Genomic DNA, 21,175 nt, shown 5'->3' with positions numbered 1-21,175 from the left:
AAAATGGCGGGGGCGGTGTGAGGGCGGGCGCGGTGCGAGGGCGGGCGCGGTGCGCGCCGTTCCCGCCCCGCCGCCGGGGGGCGCTCCCGCCCGCTCCCCTCCCCATGGGGCAGTCACGTGGCGGCGGCGCCGCCCCCGCTCGGTGCGGACGGGCCGGGGCCGCCCCGGGAGCGGCGGAGCCTCGGCCGGGCCCCGCGGGGTCTATGGGGAAGGCGGCCGCGCTCTGCGGCGGCGGCACCCGCGGGCTGGTCTCGCTCCTCAGCGCCGTCCCCTGCCTGGCCTGCCACGAGCTGCCGGCAATGAGCGCCGAGCCGGGCGGCCGCGGCGGCGGGGGCCCGGCGGGGGGAGCGCCCGCCGCCCCCCCGGGCTCCGACACCTACAAGGGCTGGCTCTTCAAGTGGACCAACTACCTGAAGGGCTACCAGCGACGCTGGTTCGTGCTCAGCAATGGGCTGCTCAGCTACTACAGGTACCGGGGCCGGGGGGCCGGGCAGGGGCCGCCGGGAGGGGGGATGGACCGCGGCGGCTGCGCTGTTGCACAGCGAAAATCGCCTCGTATTGTTTAGTTTGGGCTTTTTTTCCTCTTTTAAAGCCAAACTCGGGTTTTGATCCTGCAGAGCCGCGGGGGTCCAGCGGGGCCCCGGGATGATGGATCGCCCTGGATCTCCCATCCTTCTCTCTCCATCCCTCCGCTCCTGGTTCAGCAGCTCCGGCTGCTACAGCTGCCCAAATCACAACCTCCATCCGAACACCCCAGACCCTCCTCCCTCAGCTGTGTAACCTGCTCCTGCTGTACCCTGCCGGAGCCTGCGGGTCCTTCCCCAGCGGTGCCCGCGGCTGCGGGCGCTGCGGTGGCGGTGCAAGCGTGGCCTGGGATGCTGTGCCGGGAATGTCGGCCTTGGGAAGGCAGCCCGGGCTGGGGCTGCTCCTGGGGGCTGAAGGAAGCCCCAGCAGCTGCTCCGAGCCGTGCCTGGCTCCCGGCGCTGTCTGACGGGCTGTGGGCTCGCCGAGGAGCGTGTCAGACACCCCGAGGCTGAATCCAAAGCGGTGTCATCTTCGTAGCGTCTCTTGTGCTGCTTGTCTCACTTGGGCGGTGAAAATACAAATGGTGTTTTTATCCTCCAGGAAGGTGTCTCTGTGTATGGTAGGAGGTGGAACGACAGGAGCTTTAAGGTCCTTTCCCACCCAGACCATTCAGGGATTCTGTGATTTGGATCATGTTTATCTTTCTCACTGGGAACACAAGTGCTCTGTCACCCTCAGTGTTGTGCAGCAGATGTTGGCTGTACTTCAGGACATGGAAACAATCCTGAATGTTAAAGATGGTTAAAAGCTTTATAAAATAGTAACTCTTTAAAGTGCCAAACCCCCTGAGACAGGAATTCTCTATAAAGGTTGTGCCAGAGCTGTTTTTCCTCCCGACATAAAGTTCATCAGCTGATTTCCTCCCAGCTCCAGCTGCTGACACGTAGCCTGAAGCAGATTGCAGAGCTCCAGCTCCCTGTCAGATGTAAATATAAACTCTTCCAGCTCTAAGAGACCCCTGGAACCTGGGTCCCAGGGTCAGACTACAGCAGGTAACAGTGCAGAAGACAGATGGTGTGGTTATCTACTTGCAGTTGTTGAAAACCCTCAAAGAACTAAAGCCAAACAACCTCCCCCCAAAAAATGTAATTACCTCTCAGTAATTCAGCTAATTTACTGTAATCCTTTCTGGAATGCCTTAACTCTGCTCAAAAAGGCTGTTGGAGTTTAACACCCCATTTGTAACCATGTCAGAATATTATTTTTGCGTGTTGATGCCGAGTCTGTCGTGAGTGAACAAGTGGTTTTCTTCAACAATTATTTTAGATGGGAACAACCTGGTTTATTTTGAGACCATTTGATCTGTTTTAGGCTGAAACAACAAACAGAAACACCCAAGGAAATTATTCTGAGCTGCATGTGAAGGAGTTGAAACTTTGTGAAGCTTTTAGGCAGGGCAGACCTTCAGCAGCTGCTTGGGGAAAAGGATGCTGGAGGATTTTGTGCTTCTTTTCATCTCTGGGCTTGATGACAACTGAATTAATTTGGTTGTGAGTCAGGAGTACAAAAATACAGCGCAGAACACGTGGTGAAGCCTTTCCTAAGTGGAGAAAAGCCTCCATGATACTCTTCAAACCCAGCACTCTGCAATTGTGCCTGTGTCAGCTTGAATTGCTCATCTGGGAGCGCTCCTGGGAGACAGTCTGGGGTAAAACCTGGCACTTGTGTTTTGATAGGAATTCTAGCTCCATGACAGGAGCCAGGCAGGTGTCAGGCTGCTGCCTGTTCGCTGAGAAAGACAAATATAGATAGATGCTCTATCTGTAAGTGTTCTATAGAGGTCCCTGGCATAGCGAGAGTCACGGGTCCTGCTTTCTGCTGGCTCTCTGTGCTCAGCCCAGCTCAGCAGGTCCACACCAGGAGTCTCCTTTCCTGCCCTTGCAGGTGAATTGCTGTGCTCTTCTCACCTTGGTAGCTGCACAGCCCACCTGATTTAGCTATGGCTACTTTGTAGAAACTTCATTTTGCTTGTCTGCTAAAATCATCTGGATTGGGAAGGCTGCCCCGTGGTGCCCAAGCCGCCTCCTTGAGCGGATTGATTTTGTTCCGTGTTGAAGCTTTTTGTTGCATTTGGATTTCCTGCCTCTCGCTGTTCAGCTTTAAACCCCAGCCTGTCACGTTGCCCGGAGGGTTTTGGTGTGCAGAGCTGAGCTGCTGAAATCCCGGGTGTCCCCTTGGTGTCCCTGGGGTGCTGCTGTGTGGGTGGCTGCTGTGCCATCCTCTGGAGCTGTTCTCACTCAGGGGTTTGCTCCAGCAGCCAAGTGCGACGCCCGTTTGCTGCCCAGTTGGTTTCACAGGGACAGTTTGCTGAATTAAAGCTTCTAATTACAACATTTTCCCCAAATGGAGCGTTTAAAGCCTCCTGTAGCTTTGCTACATCGATGAAGACATCAAGCCTTGCTGCCAGGGAAACTTCATGTGCCTTTGCTTTGTATTCCCTCCTCTGAACCTGTGAAAGACAACAACTGCTGAGGAATTTTGGAGGAGTTGCATGGGTTTAGGAAGTTCCCAAATCCACAGCAATATGGTTGGACCATTTTACATGCCCTTGATGGGTCCTCCTGGGTTGTTTTTGACCAAGTGTTTTGGCTGATTCAGTGATGCTGGCGTGGGAAGGCAGTTTGTGGATGCAGGACTAGTCTGCTTGACTTGCTAATGATCCAAACTCTCTGAACTCCTCTTGCTGCCACTCAGAGTTATCATTATCTATAATTAGCGGCTCTGTATGGGAGAATCTAATCACCTTGAACAGATAAGTGTTTTCAAGGAGATTAGAGAGGATCTGCAGGTGAGTATTAATTCATCAAAGACTGGCGTTGGCTCATGTGACCATGGATGCTCCAAGTGTTGTGTTCTCCCAGCAGCTCCTTGACCTTTCTGAGAGCTCTGGGATGTGTTGGCTCCTCTGTGGGATGGGCTGGAGCTGGGCTCCTGTGGGTTGGGTGTCTGGAGAGCCTTCAGCAGTGCTTTGTGTGGGCACGGGGTGTAATGATGAAAGCAGTGACAAATGGAGAGGGGAAAACCGTGTTATTGTTGGGAAGGGAAAGGCTTCTCCTTCAAGCAGCATTAACTCCCCTCTCTGAGCAGTGATGGGTGCCTGGGGCACTTTAGCTGTCTTGTCTGGGTCATCCTGCAGCTCATTTCCCTGGAAAAGCTGTGTTTCACAGAGCAGCATTCTTCACCAGCTCTGTTTATGCAGCGCTTAACTCTTGGTTGGCATCGGGAGGGCTTGAGCACAGCCCAGAGATGTTTTTTGTGCTGAGACTCCACTGAAAGCTGAGGAGGGGAGTTCGGGAAGGAGCTTGAGAACCTCTGCTGATGGTGGAGATGTGGGGGGTTGAGGGAGCCCAGGAGGGACCTCTGGGAGCCCCCAGCACTGCCAAGGCCACCACTGACCCATGTCCCCAAGTGCCACATCCACGTGGCTTTTAAGTCACTCCAGGGATGGGGACTCCAGCAATGCCCTGAGCAGTTTTGCCACCCTGACCACCCTTTCCATAAAGAAATCTTCCCAATATTCAACCTAAACCTCCCCTGGCCCAGCCTGAGGCCGCTCCCTCTGCTCCTGTCGCTGTTCCCTGGAGCACAGCCCGACCCCCCCGGCTGTCCCCTCCTGTCAGGAGCTGTGCAGAGCCACAAGGTTGAGCCCCTCCAGCTCCCTCAGCCGTCTCTCATCACACTTGTGCTCCAGCCTCTGAGATCTCCAAGGTGTGAGCTTGCAGAGCCTCTCCAGGCCCCTCTTCCAGTGTGGGACCACCCTTGGAGGGGAAAACTTTTCCTTACATTTAGCTTGTACCTGATAGAATGAGGCACCATGCTCTCCTGGAATGATTGTTGTGACACCCTGTCCCGACAATCCTGGAGTGTTTGTGTCTCTCTGGGTGCTGGAGCGTGCAGGTTTCCAGGGCAGCTCTGCAGCTCCTGGTGACTTTGAGCTACTTGTTTTTAAACAGTGATGAATAATTGGTGTTCCCAGTCAGCTTGTTTTCCCATGGCACTCTCTGCATCCATATGGTGCTTTGCTGGTGTTCCTTGCTATTTGCCCATTCTGGAGCAGCTCCTTGCTGTGCTTTGTGCCTGGGGACACGGTGCTGCCACAGCTCCCTGGGGACACTGCGTGGCCACAGGACACTTTTGGGGTGCCATGGGGTGGGGGGAACGATGCTCTTGGGGCTGCTGGTTCCAGGCTGGGTTGCTCTGCTCCCAGTTAGTGCTGTGGGGGAGGCTGGGCTCACTTCAGTCCAAACAGCAACTGCAGCTGACTCTGCAGGAGGGTGTGAGACAGGGATCTTCTCCTTAGGGATGTTTCCATCATGGCTTGGTAATTAGTGCTGGCTGAGGGGATTTACAGCTGTTGCCTGGTTCTGTTTGCTGGTTGCAAACTGTGATAAGAGCCATGAACCATCTTTCTCCTTTGTTTCTATACATATAATCTTCATTTGGCTAGGTGGGATGGATGACATCCCTCATCCCATGTGGGATGTCAGCACCTCAGGACTGATGTGCAGAGTCACCGAGACCACCCTTGGGGGGCTCGGGGGTCCTGGGATGTTGCCAGAAGTGTCTGGTGGCTGGACTTTGATCCTGCATGGGAGACGACACCTGTATGAGGATGGGAGGATTTCACTGGGGTGAATGGTGAAGGGATAAGCTAATTAGAGTGTGAGACACAGGGTTTAGGATTTCTGTACAGGGGGGTCTAAAGAAGTAAGATGGAGGAACTGGGGCGTGTCCTGTCCTTCTTCTTCTTCTTCTTGGCCTCCATCTTTTCTGGTGATGTTGGCACTTTGGGATTGGTTATTACTAAAAGTGCACTGGTTAATAAGGGTGAAAGGTATTGGGGAAAAATGATAAATATTGTATACGTAATTTTGAGTATAAAGATAGGTGACCGCCCCGGGGGCTCTCAGTGTGCTCATGGCTGGCTGCTGTGCAGACCTCTGTCTAAACAATTAATAAACACCGAGACCGAGAAAAAACCTGAAGCCTTCTCTCGTCCTTTGGAGCGCGGGCTGCCCAAGGCCACCCCGGGCCTTTCCAGGTCACCTAAACAGCCGAGAAACCGACAATCCCATCCCTGCAGGTGTTCCAGCCAAGCTGGGCAGGGCTTGGAGCAGCCTGGTCTTGTGGATGGTGTCCCTGCCCATGGCAGGGGAGTGGAACCTTTAAGATCCCTTCCCACCCAAACCGTTCCATGATTCTACACTGGCCAAATACTTAATTTGATGTAATTGTAGAAGAAATAGCTGGTTTGTCTAAACGGTGAGGGGGAAGAACACTCTGGGTTTGTGTGGAGGTACAGCAGCCTGTGCTGCTGTCTCCATGTTGGGCACGAGGGGATCCCTCAGGTAGCTTGGCTCCCGCAGCAGTTTTCACTCCTGGAGCTGTTGGCAGGTGTGGAGGGTGTTTGTGGGCTCAGCTGCCTGCCTCCTGACCTGAGTGAGGTGTCTGTCACCCCATTCCAGCTGTGCCCTGGTCCCGGTTCCCCTGCTGGAGCACACACTGTGCAGTTCTGCTGTGCTGTCCCAGGCAAGGGCAGGGGTCACTGTCCAGCCCTGCACTCTCCCCCACGGTGCTGGAGCTCCCTCAGCTCTGCTGGAGTGGGACAGCAGGGGCTGTGCTGGCCTTTAGGAGCAGAGGGTGGTGTGGACTGGCTCCTGCTCCAGACTGTGCTCAGCCCTGGAAAACCCTTGGTCTAGCTGCTGTCATGTTGCTCCAGGAGCAGGCCAGCTGTCCTTTGCCTGCAGAGGTGACTGGCATCACCTGCCTCTTCCTGCAGATCCCCTGCTTGTCTTTTTCCAGGGAAATATGCATTCAGCTCTGACTTGGCTTGCTCCAATTACAGGTTTAAGTTGGTGCTTGTATGGCCTGTCATCCTCTGTACCCACAGTGAGTCACTGGGGAAGGAGCTGATCCTTCTTGTCAGGAGTATTGTGAGGAACCTGCTGTGCTTTTCCATGCAGTATCCCTTGTATCCCACCTCATTTTCCCTTGAAAAGGAGTTTCCAATCAGTGCAATGAGCTCTGAGCTCACCTCTGAATGACCACGATGTTCACTGTCTGTAGGTTGAGTTATGCTGCAGCAGGTCAGACTCCTGAGCTTCTCTGTATTTTGTGCTTGTGTATCAAATGTTGTAGCTGGGTAACTCAGCCTGGTAATGTTATATGCCTGAAGTGTTATCAGTGATATCAGAGCCCTCTGCTCCCTGCAGGTCTGTTCAGCTGATGGCCAACAGCTCAGGTTGTCACCCTGAAATGTGAGCTGTCCCAGCCTGCTATCAGGAGGGCAGGCAGCATCCTGGATATTTACCCCTAAATAAGATAGTGCTTCCAAACCTGAGCTGGCTGGAGGTGTTAAATATCCCTTCAGGTCCTCATTATACTGTTCAATTATTGTAGCAGTTCCTACAGCACCGTGGCAGGGATCTTTCTACACTTTGCATCAGCCTTTGTTTGGTTTCACTCAAAAAGCTTGTTTAATAATTAATGCCACAATACTGCCGTGTCTGAGGGCTGGGGCAGGGCTGGATGTGAGGATGGTGCTGGGCAGGGCAGTGGTGCTGGGGCAGTGGTGCTGACTCAGCCCTGAGTGTGAGTGTGAGTGCCGGGCTGGATGTGAGTGTGGTGCTGGGCAGTGGTGCTCACTCACAGCCCTGAGTGTGAGTGTGAGTGCAGGGCTGGATGTGAGGATGGTGCTGGGCAGTGGTGCTCACTCACAGCCCTGAGTGTGAGTGCAGGGCTGGATGTGAGGATGGTGCTGGGCAGTGGTGCTCACTCACAGCCCTGAGTGTGAGTGCAGGGCTGGATGTGAGGATGGTGCTGGGCAGTGGTGCTCACTCACAGCCCTGAGTGTGAGTGCAGGGCTGGATGTGAGGATGGTGCTGGGCAGTGGTGCTCACTCACAGCCCTGAGTGTGAGTGTGAGTGCAGGGCTGGTGCTGAGCCCGGGCTGTGAAGGGATCAATCTGCCATTGAAGATGCAGATGGGAGCGTGGGCCTGTGTGTCAGTGCAGCTCTGCCATGGCAGCAGAACAAATGGGAGCAAATCTTCTCTTGGTTCCCTTCCAGGCACTTGGGATTCGCTTCCCCCTCGGCAAGGCAGGGCTGCTGGCAGGGCTGGTTTGTACCTGTGCTGTCCCCAGGTGATGCTGTGGGCTGCAGCTGCTCACAGGTCACGTTGTGACACTGATGGAGCTGCTGCTGTGTCAGCACTGGTGACTGTGCCCGAACCCTTTGTCACCTCTGTGTTCCCTGCCCTTCCTTTCACACCAAGCTGTGTTAGTATCCACTTTCCTTGCTTTTTTTTTTATTTTTATCTAACTCTTCAAGGCTATTTCTGCTTTGAATCACGACCGGATAGATGTATGTCCCTGCAGTGACTCAGGGGGAGGTGCTTCACTCCCTAAAAATAGTCCTAATCCTCCAAATCTTTCTGGATGAGAGCACTGGCTGGGCACGCGTGGCTGTTTAAAGCAGCTTCTGCAATGCATGTGGGGGTAAATATGGTGAAGTGGGAGTCAGTGCCTTTCTCTTTTCCTTCTTTAACACAAAGCAGTGAATCTTAATCTGTTGTTAATAGCTAGAGCAGGTTTCTTCTAGGAACTTTATGAGAAACAGAGCAGGAAAATGTTGTCCTTGGGGCCTGCTGGTTGTGTATTACTGTTGTAAGATCTCACTTCAGGCTGGTTGTTTGGCACACACACCTTAACACTGTGGCTGGGTGGGCTCTCACAAGCAGTGAACTCTCCTTGCCATGGCCCAGCCATGGGTGTGACAGCAGGGCTGGGTAGCCTGGATGGGAGCAAAGCTCCTTTGGGGAGCCCTGTGGCCTCCTGGTGCTGGTGCTGTTGAGGTCCATGGTTGGTTTCCTCAGGGATGCTCCCAGGGACGAGGGGCTGGGTGTGCTGTGTTCCAGCCTCGCCGTGTTGCTGTTTGTTCCCAGCTGACTCGGTGCTTTGTGCTGTCACTCACCCCAGCACAGAATTAGAGTATTTGTCACAGCAGCAAATATCCATGGCAACTAATTCCCTAGCTCTGGAAATCTTCATGATTTTTGAAGTTTCTTTTTTTTCCTGTGAAATGCACAGGGGTGGTTCCACCAACTTTTTTTTTCAGGTCTTCTGCAACTGTCAGGAGTGGTGGCTCTTCTTGGAAGCGCTTGAAAAATACACCGGTGCCAGTTCGGAAGATGGGGTGAGTTTGGGTGGATTTGGCTGCAGCATGGACATGGATAACTGGGATGTGCTCATGGCTGTGGGACACAGACATGACCCTCCTCTCCAGGACTATGCAGGGGTGGAGACCATAAGAATAAAGAAGCAGATTTTTGTCTTTGTGGTGTGGAGATGCTGTGCAGCAGGTGGGGGTGGCAGCTGTGCCCACAGCTCGTGAGGAGTCCATGAAGGTGTGTCAGGGGAATTTTAGGTTGGATTTTAGGGCAAGGTTCTTCCCCCAGAGGGTGCTGGCACTGCCCAGGCTGCCCAGGGAATGGGCACGGCCCCGAGGCTGCCAGAGCTCCAGGAGCCTTTGGGCAGCACTGCCAGGGATGGACAGGGTGGGGTTTGGGGTGTCTGGGCAGAGCCAGAAGTTGGACTGGATGATCCCTGTGGGTCCCTTCCAGCTCAGGAGATTCCATGATTCTGTGTTAAGTTTCAGCCTTTGGTTTGAAGCCTTTTTGGAGGAGTCCAGGAACTCTTGGGTGGTGCCTGGTGTCAGGGCTGTGTTCTCCAGCAGCCCTATCCTTTGTTCTTGGATGACTTGAGACCTTCCATCTTTTCTGTTTCCAAGCATGCCCGTTCCTGTGACTGATGCTGGGTGCTGTTTATCTGCTGTTTATTATTCCCAAGTTGCCACTGTGGTGTTTCCCAGCAGGGTTTGTGGAGCAGAAGGCACTGCAGGTTTATAGTGTGTGGTGAGGTGGAACTGCTCTATGGCTTTATTTTATCCCAGCAGAGTTTTCCATTCCTGGTCTGTGCTGGGGAGAGTCTGCTTGGGGCTCCCTGGCTTTGCTTCTCTGCTGGGATGGAACTTTTATAAACAGGAGGAAAAGAGGGCTCAAACTAAAAGTCATTTTGTGATGGTACAAAAGTGATAATCATCTTAATACTGCATAATTTACATGTGGCACACAGGACACACTGTCAGCTCCCACTTGGAATTGTCCACAGCATGCAGGGTGTGATGGTGGTCACAGGGGTCTTAGGATGAGGGAAGAGATGTAGATCTGACTCCATGTTACAGAAGGCTTGATTTATTATTTTATGATATATATTACATTAAAACTATACTAAAAGAATAGAAGGAAAAGTTTCATCTCAGAAGGCTGGCTAAGCTAAGAATAGAGAAGGAAGAATAATAACAAAGGCAGCTGCCTCAGACTCTCTGTCTGAGCCAGCTGACTGTGATTGGCCATTAATTACAAACAAGCACAGGAGACCAGTCCCAGATGCACCTGTTGCATTCCACAGCAGCAGATAACCATTGTTTACATTTTGTTTCTGAGGCCTCACAGCTTCTCAGGAGAAAAAAAAAATCCTAAGGAAAGGATTTTTCATAAAAGATGTTTGTGGCAGCAGGGCTCCCTTTGGGAGCTGGGGTGCTGGTGGTGCTCTGGTTAGCTGTATCCTCTCAGGCATTGATTAGGAGTATGTGTAATTTGATTGGTTTTTGGTAGCTGTGATAAGAGCACAGTTCATTAGTTGCAGTATTTGTGGTTATTAATGGGTGAGTGCCCTCACAGCCCGGCTCTGGGTGCTGCCAAGTGGAGCAGAGAGCTCACAGGCCTGGAGTTCAGAGGGACTGTGACACCCTGGAGCTGCAGGTGATGAGAACCCTGTGATGCTCAGCAGAGCCATTGCTGCTGGAAGCAGCTTTGCAGAGGAGCCCTGGGGACAAGAAGGTGACCAGGAGTGAGCAGAGGTCAGCGGTGGCTTTGGCTGTGTCAGCAGAAGTGTTGAGGGGAGGGACTGTCCCCTCTGCTTAGCCCTTGGGGGCCCTGTCTGGGCCTTCAGTGTGGTTGGAGCAGAGGAGGCCCCACAGCTCCACGGTGGAGGGGGTGAGAGGGGACAGAGCCTGGCTCTGCTCGTGGCAGGGTGAGACACAGGGCAGCACGTGGGAAACCCTGCATGGACACATGGAAACATGCTGGCTTGGGAATGAGGACTGTTCAGACTGAACACTGGGACAGGGATCTGGAGAGGTGCAGGGAACTCATGGCTGTTCCATGGGCAGGGTCCTGAGCAGCCTTGTCTGGAGGCAGATGCTCAGAGCAGGACACTGCACCTGAGGTGCCTCCCAGACACATTTCATGAACCATTCTATGGTTATTTGTGACACTTTTTGCCTTCAGCTCTGGATGCTGATGAGGGATGAGGAAAAGCCTTGTCCTGTCAGTGCCAGGGGAGCCCTGGTGATTTCTGTGTCTGAGCCCTTCAGGCTGTTTCACAGACCATCCTGCACTTCCATGGCACTCTGAGTTGGTGGAGGAGCTGCCTGACCCTGGGACAGCCTGAGGATTGGCAAACCAAATTTATGGGATTATCTGTGCTTTACTCCTCTATCAGGCTTTTATCTGTTAAAGCTCATTATAAGTACAGTGTTTGGCTGCAGCATTTGGGGAGGCAAAGACCCAGTGGTGCTTCTGATCCTTTTAGGGATTGGCTTAGGAGCTGATGGACAGGAATTTTCCTGTTTTTTTGTCTGTGCAGTCTCTGGGATGTCCCAGCTGGGTGCTGCATGGGAACTGTTTTCCCAGGAACCTGGATTTTTTTGTGGATAAACACTGAGTGTGCACTGGGTGAGGCATCTGCCTCTCCCTCTCTGTCCCCTTCTTTTTCACCACCAGGAAAGAAGCAAAAATTTCTGCTTCAAAGTGGAAAAACCTATGCATGCAAGCTCCTTGGAAATGCAGTTTTAAGTTTGAAAGCTGACTTGTAGAGGTGTGGAAATTTGTGTTTGTTGCTCTGTAACAGGCTCCCTTACAGCTGCAGACATCCAGCCTGGAATTGTCACTTGTAAATGCCTTGAGAGGCTGCAGCTCTGTATCTCAGCACAGATAAGGTCTGTAATTACTGGATGGGATTGAATTCTGCTGCACAGCTGCAGCCCTGAGGTGCCTTTGCAGTGCAGGAGTGAAACCTCTGGCTGCCCATAGCTGACATTCCCCATTTTTGGAATGTTGTAGCTTAATTTAAGCACAGAGCCCACGCTGTGAGAACGGGATTGATCCCATCAGGATTTGTACAATTGATTTCCAAGTGCTCAACACCTGAACAGGCTCAGTGGTTGTGAGAGTCACGTTCTGCAGGCAGTGGAGGCTGAGAGCTTTGCTGAGGAATCCCTGTGGATGCTGCAGGGAGGCAGTGATGCATTGGAGGAAGCTCTGGGATCGTGGTGAGGAGCTGCTGTGGTGCCAGGCTGGGGTGTCACAGGGTCAGGCAGGGGAGGGAGCAAAATCTTCAGTCACAGAACCATGGAATGGTCTGGGTGGGAAAGGACCTTAAAGCCCATCCAGTGCCACCCCAGCCATGGCAGGGACACCTCCCACTGTCCCAGGGTGTCCCAGTGCCATCCTGCCTGGCCTTGGGCACTGCCAGGGATCCAGGATGGGCACCCTGTGCCAGGGCCTGCCCACCCTGCCAGGGAACAATTCCCAATTCCCAATATCCCACCCATCCCTGCCCTCTGGCACTGGGAGCCATTCCCTGTGTCCTGTCCCTCCATCCCTTGTCCCCAGTCCCTCTCCAGCTCTCCTGGAGCCCCTTCAGGCCCTGCCAGGGGCTCTGAGCTCTCCCTGGAGCCTTCTCCTCTCCAGGCTGAGCAATCCTAAATCTTTCAGCCATAATGTAGTGAGGTTAATGTTGGCACTTTGGTTCAAGGTGTTTCCCTGAAGATTTACAATTTCTGTAGTTTTAGGAAGGACAAATTTGTAAAGTAGCTAAAACACCAATATTAAATCAGACACTACCCTGAAGTGAGGCATCCTCATGGGTACAGAGGGAATTAGAGTTTTCTGTTTGTAAAGGAAATAAATACTGAGCCCTTTGTCCCACGGGGCAGGTACACAAACTCCACTATTAGCATTAATGTAGCTTTAATTTCCAAGTTCAAAATATATCATGGCCATTCTACCATATAATAGACCATTACACCATTAGGTGTAGTCTTAATTTACAAAATGGTTTATTTATAGAACTGCAGATGTAAACCCAGCAGAGGCACTTGGGATGTGCCTGTGTGGCATTAGAGCTGTCCTGTGATGGTGGCACTTTGTGGGGACACATCCTGCTGCTGCCCCTTCATCCCTTCACAGACCTCATGGAAGTGTTTGTGCCGTGCCAGGTCTCTATAAAAAGAATCTGCTCCCCTGTGCAAGTGTTGGAGTCAGAACAGCTCAGCTCGAGTGAGCCTGGATGTGATGTGATCCTGCTCCCTCACTTGGGAAAAGGGCATTGTGCTGCTTTTCACTGCTCTGTGCTCCTTCACATCACAGAGTCGTGGAATATCCTGACTTGGAAGGGACCCACAAGGATCATTCAAATCCAGCTCCTGGAATATGTTCCTATGGGAGAATTCCCTTCGGTGGCCTGGCTTCTGTCCCCTCTTATGCCATTTTTAAAAATCTCTGATAACATAAAAATAGATACAAAGTTGAAAGTTTAAACCTGCTTTTCTTCCTGTAGAAGACTTAAGAAATAAAATTATGTAAAAAAGAAAAAGAGAGTTTTCAATGAGTTTGGTGGATCCTGGGAAGAGAGGAGGAGGATGGTCACAGCTTTATTTGTCCCCTGCATTGAGTCCTGCTGGGGAAACCAGCTGAGCACTGGGCTCTGTTCTTTGCAGCTCAGCTGGGCTCTTCCTTCTCTCTTGGGACACTTCCATGTCTTTGGTGGAGTCCTTCCAGCTGCTGAACCTGCCAGGGAGAGCCCCAGGGCTGAGGGTGCTGCTGGAGAGACAGGCCATGAGCCACTGCCTGGAGTCATTCACGGCTGCAGAGAGTGGCTTCTAGGCCAAGATTGGCCCTTTCATCTGTGTAAAAAATTGTATAAATAGGTGCTCTTCACCACGTGGGAGTTTGAAACTGGAGAGCAGCATTCATCTCCCTGCTGTTGGCTGGAGAAGATGAAAAGCCCTGGATTGTTGGATTGCTTCTGGTGCTGGCTGCACTTGTGGTGTTTGTTTGTTGTCTCACACCTCACTGGGAGTGTGGATCACTGCACAGATCCTGCTGGCACACATGGCTCTGCTTCTCCTGTTTTCCCTGTTTTCCCTGTTTGTTTCCTGCCCTGGCAGAGCACCCAGCCTGCGTGTGGTGCCTCTGCTCCCCTCCTCGGGTGGCTTTGTCCTTTTCAGCAGCCAGAGCCCTGCATTCTGTTCTGTCCCAGCACTCTGGTTTGCAGTGTTGGAGAGGCAGGGGAGGAGGTGTTCTGTGGAAGGGAGCATTGCATGCAGCTCCTACGGAAATGAAAGATGCTGAGGGCTAAAAATAAACCATTCCCAGCCCTGTCCCTGTGACAGGAACTGCTGGACACGAGCTCTCAGGATGGAGGCTTTAATGTCTTCTGTGGAGCACCAGGGCCTGGGCTGCAGGGGGATTTTGGGATCTGCTGGCACAATCCTGCTGCTTCCCAGGAGCCTGAGCAGCTGAGGGGGTTGTGGAGCTGCCTGGCCAAGCAATGTGTAAAATTGGTGTTTTTCTCATGAAAAAACAGCAGCTAAAGAGGCTCCAAAAGAGCTGGAGAGGGAGTTCAGACAAGGGCCTGGAGTGACAGGACACAGGGAATGGCTTAAAGCTGGATGACAGTAGATTAAGATTGGATATTAAAAGAGATTGGTCCTTGTGAGGCGGGTAGGCCCTGGCACAGGGTGCCCAGAGCAGCTGGGGCTGTCCCTGGATCCCTGGCAGTGCCCAAGGCCAGGGCTTGGAGCAGCCTGGGACAGTGGAAGGTGTCCCTGCCATGGCAGGGGTGGCACTGGATGGGTTTTAAAGCCCCTTCCAACCCATTCCATGATTCTGTGGATTGCTTGTTTGCCTTGGTGTGTACAGCAGGAGCCCCTTGGCTGCCCTGAGTGGTGCTGGAATGGGAAGGAGTGGCTTTGGATGAAGTGCTGCTGCTGCTGCTTTTGTGCATGTGAACATTTCCAGCGTGGAGCAGAGGGCTGGGGTGGCAGCTGGGTGTTGTGGGGGTGTGAGGGTGTCCTGTGCTGGGGGAGGATGGCCTGGCTTGGCTGCAGCCAGGGCAGCACACAGGGGTGAGAGTGAAGGGCAGGACTCAGATTGTGCTGAAACACTGAAATGTTTCTGCATTAAAACCTCGGAGCATTTATTGCACCACACAACTTGTCTTGCAACACAATGCACTGAAATAACACAGAGAGTCTGGTCTGAGCAGTTGGGAAATTGGCTGAAAGCTGCAACTCATCCTTGTCTGCGTGTGAGAGCTGTCCCTTGTGAAGGTCAGTGACTTTGCCTTCCCTCTTGGCTGTTCCTGGTAACCCACAGTCAATATCTGCAGGGTTTTTGCGGAAAATGTGCAGCCCTGAATGATCCCAGAGCGTGTCTTGGATTAGAGATTTATGGAATGGTTTAGATTGGAAGGGAGTTGAAATAGCATCTTGTCCACCCCTGCCATGGCAGGGACACCTCCCACTGTCCCAGGCTGCTCCAGCCCCAGTGTCCAGCCTGGCCTTGGGCACTGCCAGGGATCCAGGGTGGGCACCCTGTGCCAGGGCCTGCCCACCCTGCCAGGGAACAATTCCCAATTCCCAATATCCCATCCATCCCTGCCCTCTGGCACTGGGAGCCATTCCCTGTGTCCTGGCACTGAGACTCAGTGGAGGAGGATGTTTGGTGTCACAGGGAAGCAGCTGGCATGTGCCAGGCCTGTCCCCAAGCTGTTGGCCAAAGTCACTTTGGCACCTGCAGATTTGATGCAGAAGCACCCTCAGCCCCAGTCATGGCCCAGTAACTGGTTAACTCTTGATTTCTGTTTTAAATCAAGCTCTTGGCATCTCCAGCATCTGCAATGCTGGCTGCCAACATATTTTATTTTATGGGTGGTGTTGTAAGGGATGGGAAAGGTCTTGCACTGTGCCACACTGCCCCTTGCTCACACTGCTGACAGGGTTTGCTGTGCTGCTTGCATTTCCCTCTGTTTGCTCCCCTCTTACAGGAAACCTGCTCTTCCCAGGGTTGCTGACCTCAGGACTCCTCAGGAACGTGTCCTGCAAGGATCAGCTGCTGCTTTCCTGGGCAGTGGAGGTCACGGAGACACCTTGTATGCAGCAAAGTTCATTCCCCTCCTCCTGCTCTCAGGCAGTGACTCCTGGAAGCAGGCAGCTGCCTCCACTGCCCCAGGGTGGCTGCTCCCAGCAGCAGGATGTGCTGATTGTGGAGCTGAGCATGGATTTAGCACAGAGTAAACCTGTGGCTGGTCACAGCAGGCTGCAGAAGCTGCTGCTGTTGTGTGTTTGCCTTGGGCAGAGGCAGCTGTGTGTCCTGTTCAGGGAGAAGATGGAGCTGAAGGAACCTCTCTCCATGTCTGCCCTGGACACACTCCTGGAACCTTCCTCCACATAAACCTGTAGCAAAGTGCTTGTTGAACTGAGGATTTCATAGTCCAGGGCTGAGAAACAACAGTTCAGCTTTTAGATATGAAGTTTTATCTTTTTTCTCATGCCTTAAAATAGAGGAAAATATATATTTATGCAACCATGTGGGCTTTGCATCCAGATATCTCTCCTCAAGGAATATTTCATCCAGAAGGAGATTCTGCATCTAGATGTGTATCCCTAAGGAAGATCTCATCCACACAGAGATCCTGGGCTAGAACTGAGCCTTGTTTGAGAGCTGGCAAAAGTCAGGAATGTGATGATTTTAGAGTGATGTTTGAGGTCACAAACTGTATCTCATGTGCTGTCTCTGAGGGAAATTTATTGGGTACTGAAAACATTAACATTGACAGTAACTTGCAGAAAAGAGAGGTGCTTGCAGCATGGAAAAATTCTTGGAGTGAACTTTTCTACCCACCCTCAATCTCTGAAAGGTGGGATAAGTCTTGTGCTTGAAGCAAATACATCCCTAACGTCCGTAGTCTGGAAAACCAGGATTTTTTAACCAGTCTGAATATTGTAAATGAGATAGGAATTGATGGGATAGGAGTAAAACTGGGGTTTTAATGTTGACTCTGTGTGCCCTGTATGCTATTATGTCCTTGGCTGTGGTGGTGAGAAAAGATAAACACGAGTTGACTGTGGCTGATCTTTATGCTGATCATTTAACACAACTCCCAAGGGCTGAAGCACCAGTACAAACTTGAAAGCAGAGGCTGTAATGAGAAAAATGACTGCTTGAGGCTCTCATCTGCTGCAGTGCATTTGTTTCTTGTGCAGTAAAGTGCATTTGTCAAATGAACTTGTGTGTGGTCACTCTTTTTTTGTTCTTGCTTAAAAATGAACCACCGAGCTTGTGAGTCAGGCCTGGTCCAGGTTTTGGGTTATCCTGCTGGCTGTGGAGGTGATGAGACCTGGAGCAGACCTTCCATGACTGATGTGATGAGCAGCTGAAAGTCTTAATGGGATTCCACATCTCGGGATCCTTGGAATTTTAGTTTGGAAACTAAGGAAAACAAAAAAACAGGGGGGACTGGGGGGGGGCTTCCTCTGGTGTTTTTGGAAGCTCCATGTACAGATCTTGACTCCTCACAGCCATTCCCAGCTCCATGAGCAGATCCTGGCTCCCACAGCCATTCCCAGCTCCATGCCAGAGCCTGGCTCCCACAGCCATTCCCAGCTCCATGAGCAGATCCTGGCTCCTGCACCATTCCCAGCTCCATGCTTGGATCCTGGCTCCTGCACCATTTCCAGCTCCGTGCCCAGAGCCTGGCTCCCCACAGCCATTCCCAGCTCCATGCTTGAATCCTGGTTCTAGGAACAATTCCCAGCTCCATGCTTGGATCCTGGCTCCTGCACCATTTCCAGCTCCATGCCCAGAGCCTGGCTCCCACAGCCATTCCCAGCTCCTCACAGCCATTCCCAGTTCCATGCTTGGATTCTGGTTCTAAGAACCATTCCCAGCTCTATATGCAGAGCCTGGCTCCTGCACTATTCCCAGTTCCATGCTTGGATCCTGGCTCCCTACAACTATTCCCAGCTCCATGCTTGGATCCTGGCTCTGCAGCCATTCCCAGCTCCATGTGCCAACCCTGACTCCTGCACCATTCCCAGCTCCCCACAGCCATTCCCAGATCCATGCTTGGATCCTGGTTCTAGGAACCATTCCCAGCTCCATGCTTAGAGCCTGGCTCCTGCACCATTCCCAGCTCTGTGCCCAGAGCCTGTCTCCTGCACCATTCCCAGCTCCATGCTTGGATCCTGGCTCTGCAGCCTTTCCCAGCTCCATGCTTGGATTCTGGTTCTAGGAACCATTCCCAGCTCTATATGCAGAGCCTGGCTCCTGCACCATTCCCTGCTCCATGCTTGGATCCTGGCTCCTGCACCATTTCCAGCTCCGTGCCCAGAGCCTGGCTCCCCACAGCCATTCCCAGCTCCATGCTTGAATCCTGGTTCTAGGAACAATTCCCAGCTCCATGCTTGGAGCCTGGATCTGCAGCCATTCCCAGCTCCATGTGCCAACCCTGACTCCTGCACCATTCCCAGCTCCCCACAGCCATTCCCAGATCCATGCTTGGATCCTGGTTCTAGGAACCATTCCCAGCTCTATATGCAGAGCCTGTCTCCTGCACCATTCCCAGCTCCATGCTTGGATCCTGGCTCCTGCCCCATTCCCACCTCCATGCCCACAGCCTGGTTCCTGCACCATTCCCAGCTCCATGCTTGCCTCCTGGTTCTAGGAACCATTCCCAGCTCCATGCCCAAATCCTGGCTCAGGGGCTTTGCTGAAGCTGCTGAGCTGCTGGTTTGGTTTCTGGGCTGTGAGGGACACCAGTGTCCCTGTGCTGGGTCAGCTGCAGTCCAGCTGCCACCAAGGACACGCTCTCAGAGCCCTTCCTTCTGCTCATGTCCTGAGATGCTTTTCCCACGCCGAGTTCCTTTCATTCTGCCCTGCAGGAAGGGAAGGAGTGAGAGCCCTTTTTGGGGAGCTGCAGCAGCGTTGGGTGGGAGCAGGGCTGGGGTCACAGCAGCTCGGGGAGCTGTGCCCTGCAGGGCTGGGGCATGGTGGAGCAGGTGAAGCCCCAAACCAGTCAGTGCCTCCTGGAGCTGCTTGGGTGCCCGTGTTTGCAGGGCTGATACCCTTATCAGCCAGGGCCACACCGGCCTCTCCAGAGGTGCAGAGGAGATAGCCCCGTGTGCTGGGAGGAGTGGGAGTGCTTCCCAGTAAATTATTTTAACATTAATTTTATCTTTTGTGTTTGTTTGTTTTTGTTTTGTTTTGTTTTGTTTTCATAAAAACTCCGACACAAACCCTCTTTGCCAGCCACATCTGCTGACCTGCACTATGGCTTAGTTTATCTCCTGGCCAGTGCTGAGGTGTCCTGGCAGAAAACTTGCAGCATGCACATGAGAGAGGCAGAAATGTGGGATAAGAGGCAATCCCAGAGGTGTGCAGCAGGATGGGCTGACTTCAGAGTATCTTTGTGTTTGGGGTGGGAGTCTTGTCGGTGGGAGTGCTGCAGAAACAGCATTGAGGAACACGGGGAAGGGAACTGTGCCTTTTGCTGTGATTCTGATTGTGGCAGGGAAAGCATTTTGAGGTCTGAGTGCATTTTTGCAGGTTTTACACAGGTTTTCAGGAAATGAGCCCCTGTGCTTGGCACCCAGCTCGGATATGTTGTGTATTGGGAGGAGCTTGCTCTGTGCTCCTCAGCCACCCAGCAGCTCACCCTGACTTTATTCAGGAAAAGAGGTGAGGGGTAGCCTGGGTGTTGTTTGCAGAGCCCTTTCAGCTGGGCTGTGGTGGTTTTCCTGCCCTGAGCACGTTCTCACAGCCGTGCACTTCCCCAGCAGGGAGTGTTCTCATGGAACTCTCACAGCAGAGAGATTTCAGAGTAGGAAGTGCTGGCGTTGGCAAAGTGTCCCATCCTCGTGGGATGGAACCTTCCCAGCAGGCACTGATGGTGTTCACAGGGGTCTGAGGATGAGGGAAGAGATGACTCCATGTTTCAAAAGACTGATTTATTATTTTATGATATATACTATATTAAAACTATACTAAAAGAATAGAATAAAGGATTTCATCAGGAGGCTAGCTAAGCTAAGAATAGAAAAAGAAAGAATGATAACAAAAGCTTCTGTCTCAGACAGAGTCCAAGCCAGCTGACTGTGATTGGCCATTAATTAGAAACAACCCCATGAGACCAATCACAGATGCACCTGTTGCATCCCACAGCAGCAGATAATCAATGTTTACATTTTGTTCCTGAGGCCTTTCAGCTTCTCAGGAGAAAAAATCTTGAAGAAAGGATTTTTCATAAGAGATGTCTGTGACCCTGCACTGTGGCACTGAGGGAATTTGTCTGACAAATTGGCTGTCCTGAGCTCCTCTGGAGTTTTTTCCCTCTCTGAAGCACAGACAGACAAGAGCTGTTTGTGAATGATCTGGAGCAGAAGGATCTTCCAGGCTCCTCCTTTGCTGGGGTGGGTATTGCAGCCAAATGAAGGTGGAGAAAGGAGTGTGAATTCCAGACTGCTGTGCTTATTGCTTGCTTACAGAAGAGCTGTATGGCCAAATCTGCCTTAAATCCTTGCCTGGGTGGTGTTGCTGAGGCTCTTTGGTCCCCGTGTGGGCAGGGATTTGTCCTGGAACCAGCTTGGGAAGCTGCAGGATAGGTTGTGGGGGATATTTCCATGATCCTGAGCTGCAGACATCCCTCTGGCTGGTGAGGGTTGCAAATAGCCAGGGTTGCAGCCAGGGTTGCAGCCAGGGTTGCAGCCAGGATTGCAGGCTTTCCCTCAGCCCTGATCATTCCCAACCCATGCCCATCCTGACTGCAGCCAGTTACAGATTAGTTGGCCTTTAAACAGATCTAAAATCGTGTGTTTTTACAGCAATCTCAGCCCAACACTTGCCATGTGCTTGTTTGGGGTTGGTTTGTGCTTCCTTGGTTTTGGGGAAGGCAAAAAGAGGAAGCAGAGGGAATATCTGAGCTGTTTGTCACATGGAGCTTGTGGTTTGTGAGAGCCCTGCTGAACCAGCTGTGGTGTGCTGAACTCACTGGGAAAATACTTCTGGAGCCACAGGCCTGCATCCCCTTGGGGATTTGAGTTCTGGGATTGAGCTGCCATAAACTCCCTTTTTCCTTGAACCCGTGGAGAGTAATAACCCCAAGAGGTTTGGTTTCAATGTCCTTCAGGCATGTGAGCTCAAATTCAAGTGCTTTTTGGGATTTCTCATGCCTAAAAGGGAAGCAGAGATTTCACTGGCTTTATAGCCCCAAAAACTGAACAAATGGGAAATCTCAGTTTATTGGGCGTTTTGCCTTGGAGCCCTTGTGCAGGGAGGCTCGTTGTGTCTGATATTTCAAGGCTGGAGTGTGGGGTGGGGGTGACGGGGAACTCAAACACCAGATGTGGGCACGGATGCTCTGGGAGTGGCAGCTGAGCCGTGAGGGAGCTGTTGTTGCTGCTGGGAGGGG

At 52.3% G+C, this 21,175-nt stretch overlaps 1 protein-coding gene across 5 annotated transcripts in view; it reads left to right on the top strand.

Annotated features, from left to right (window-relative positions):
- Positions 1-203: 203 nt before the first annotated feature.
- Positions 204-21,175, top strand: part of OSBP2 (oxysterol binding protein 2) — a 111,392-nt gene continuing 90,420 nt past the window's right edge. For 2 of the 5 annotated variants that reach the window (XM_063173518.1, XM_063173517.1), the window contains exons 1-2: positions 414-469; positions 8,700-8,777. In XM_063173518.1, the coding sequence (XP_063029588.1) occupies positions 8,773-8,777 (5 nt within the window). In that variant the 5' untranslated portion in view covers positions 414-469; positions 8,700-8,772. Of the gene's footprint in view, positions 470-8,699; positions 8,778-21,175 lie in introns of all 5 variants that reach the window. The other 3 variants (XM_063173514.1, XM_063173515.1, XM_063173519.1) reach the window with 3 other exon arrangements.

This window comes from Melospiza melodia, chromosome 20, assembly GCF_035770615.1.
Source record: "Melospiza melodia melodia isolate bMelMel2 chromosome 20, bMelMel2.pri, whole genome shotgun sequence".
NCBI lineage: Eukaryota > Metazoa > Chordata > Aves > Passeriformes > Passerellidae > Melospiza > Melospiza melodia.
This window is presented reverse-complemented; position numbering and strand designations above follow the sequence as displayed.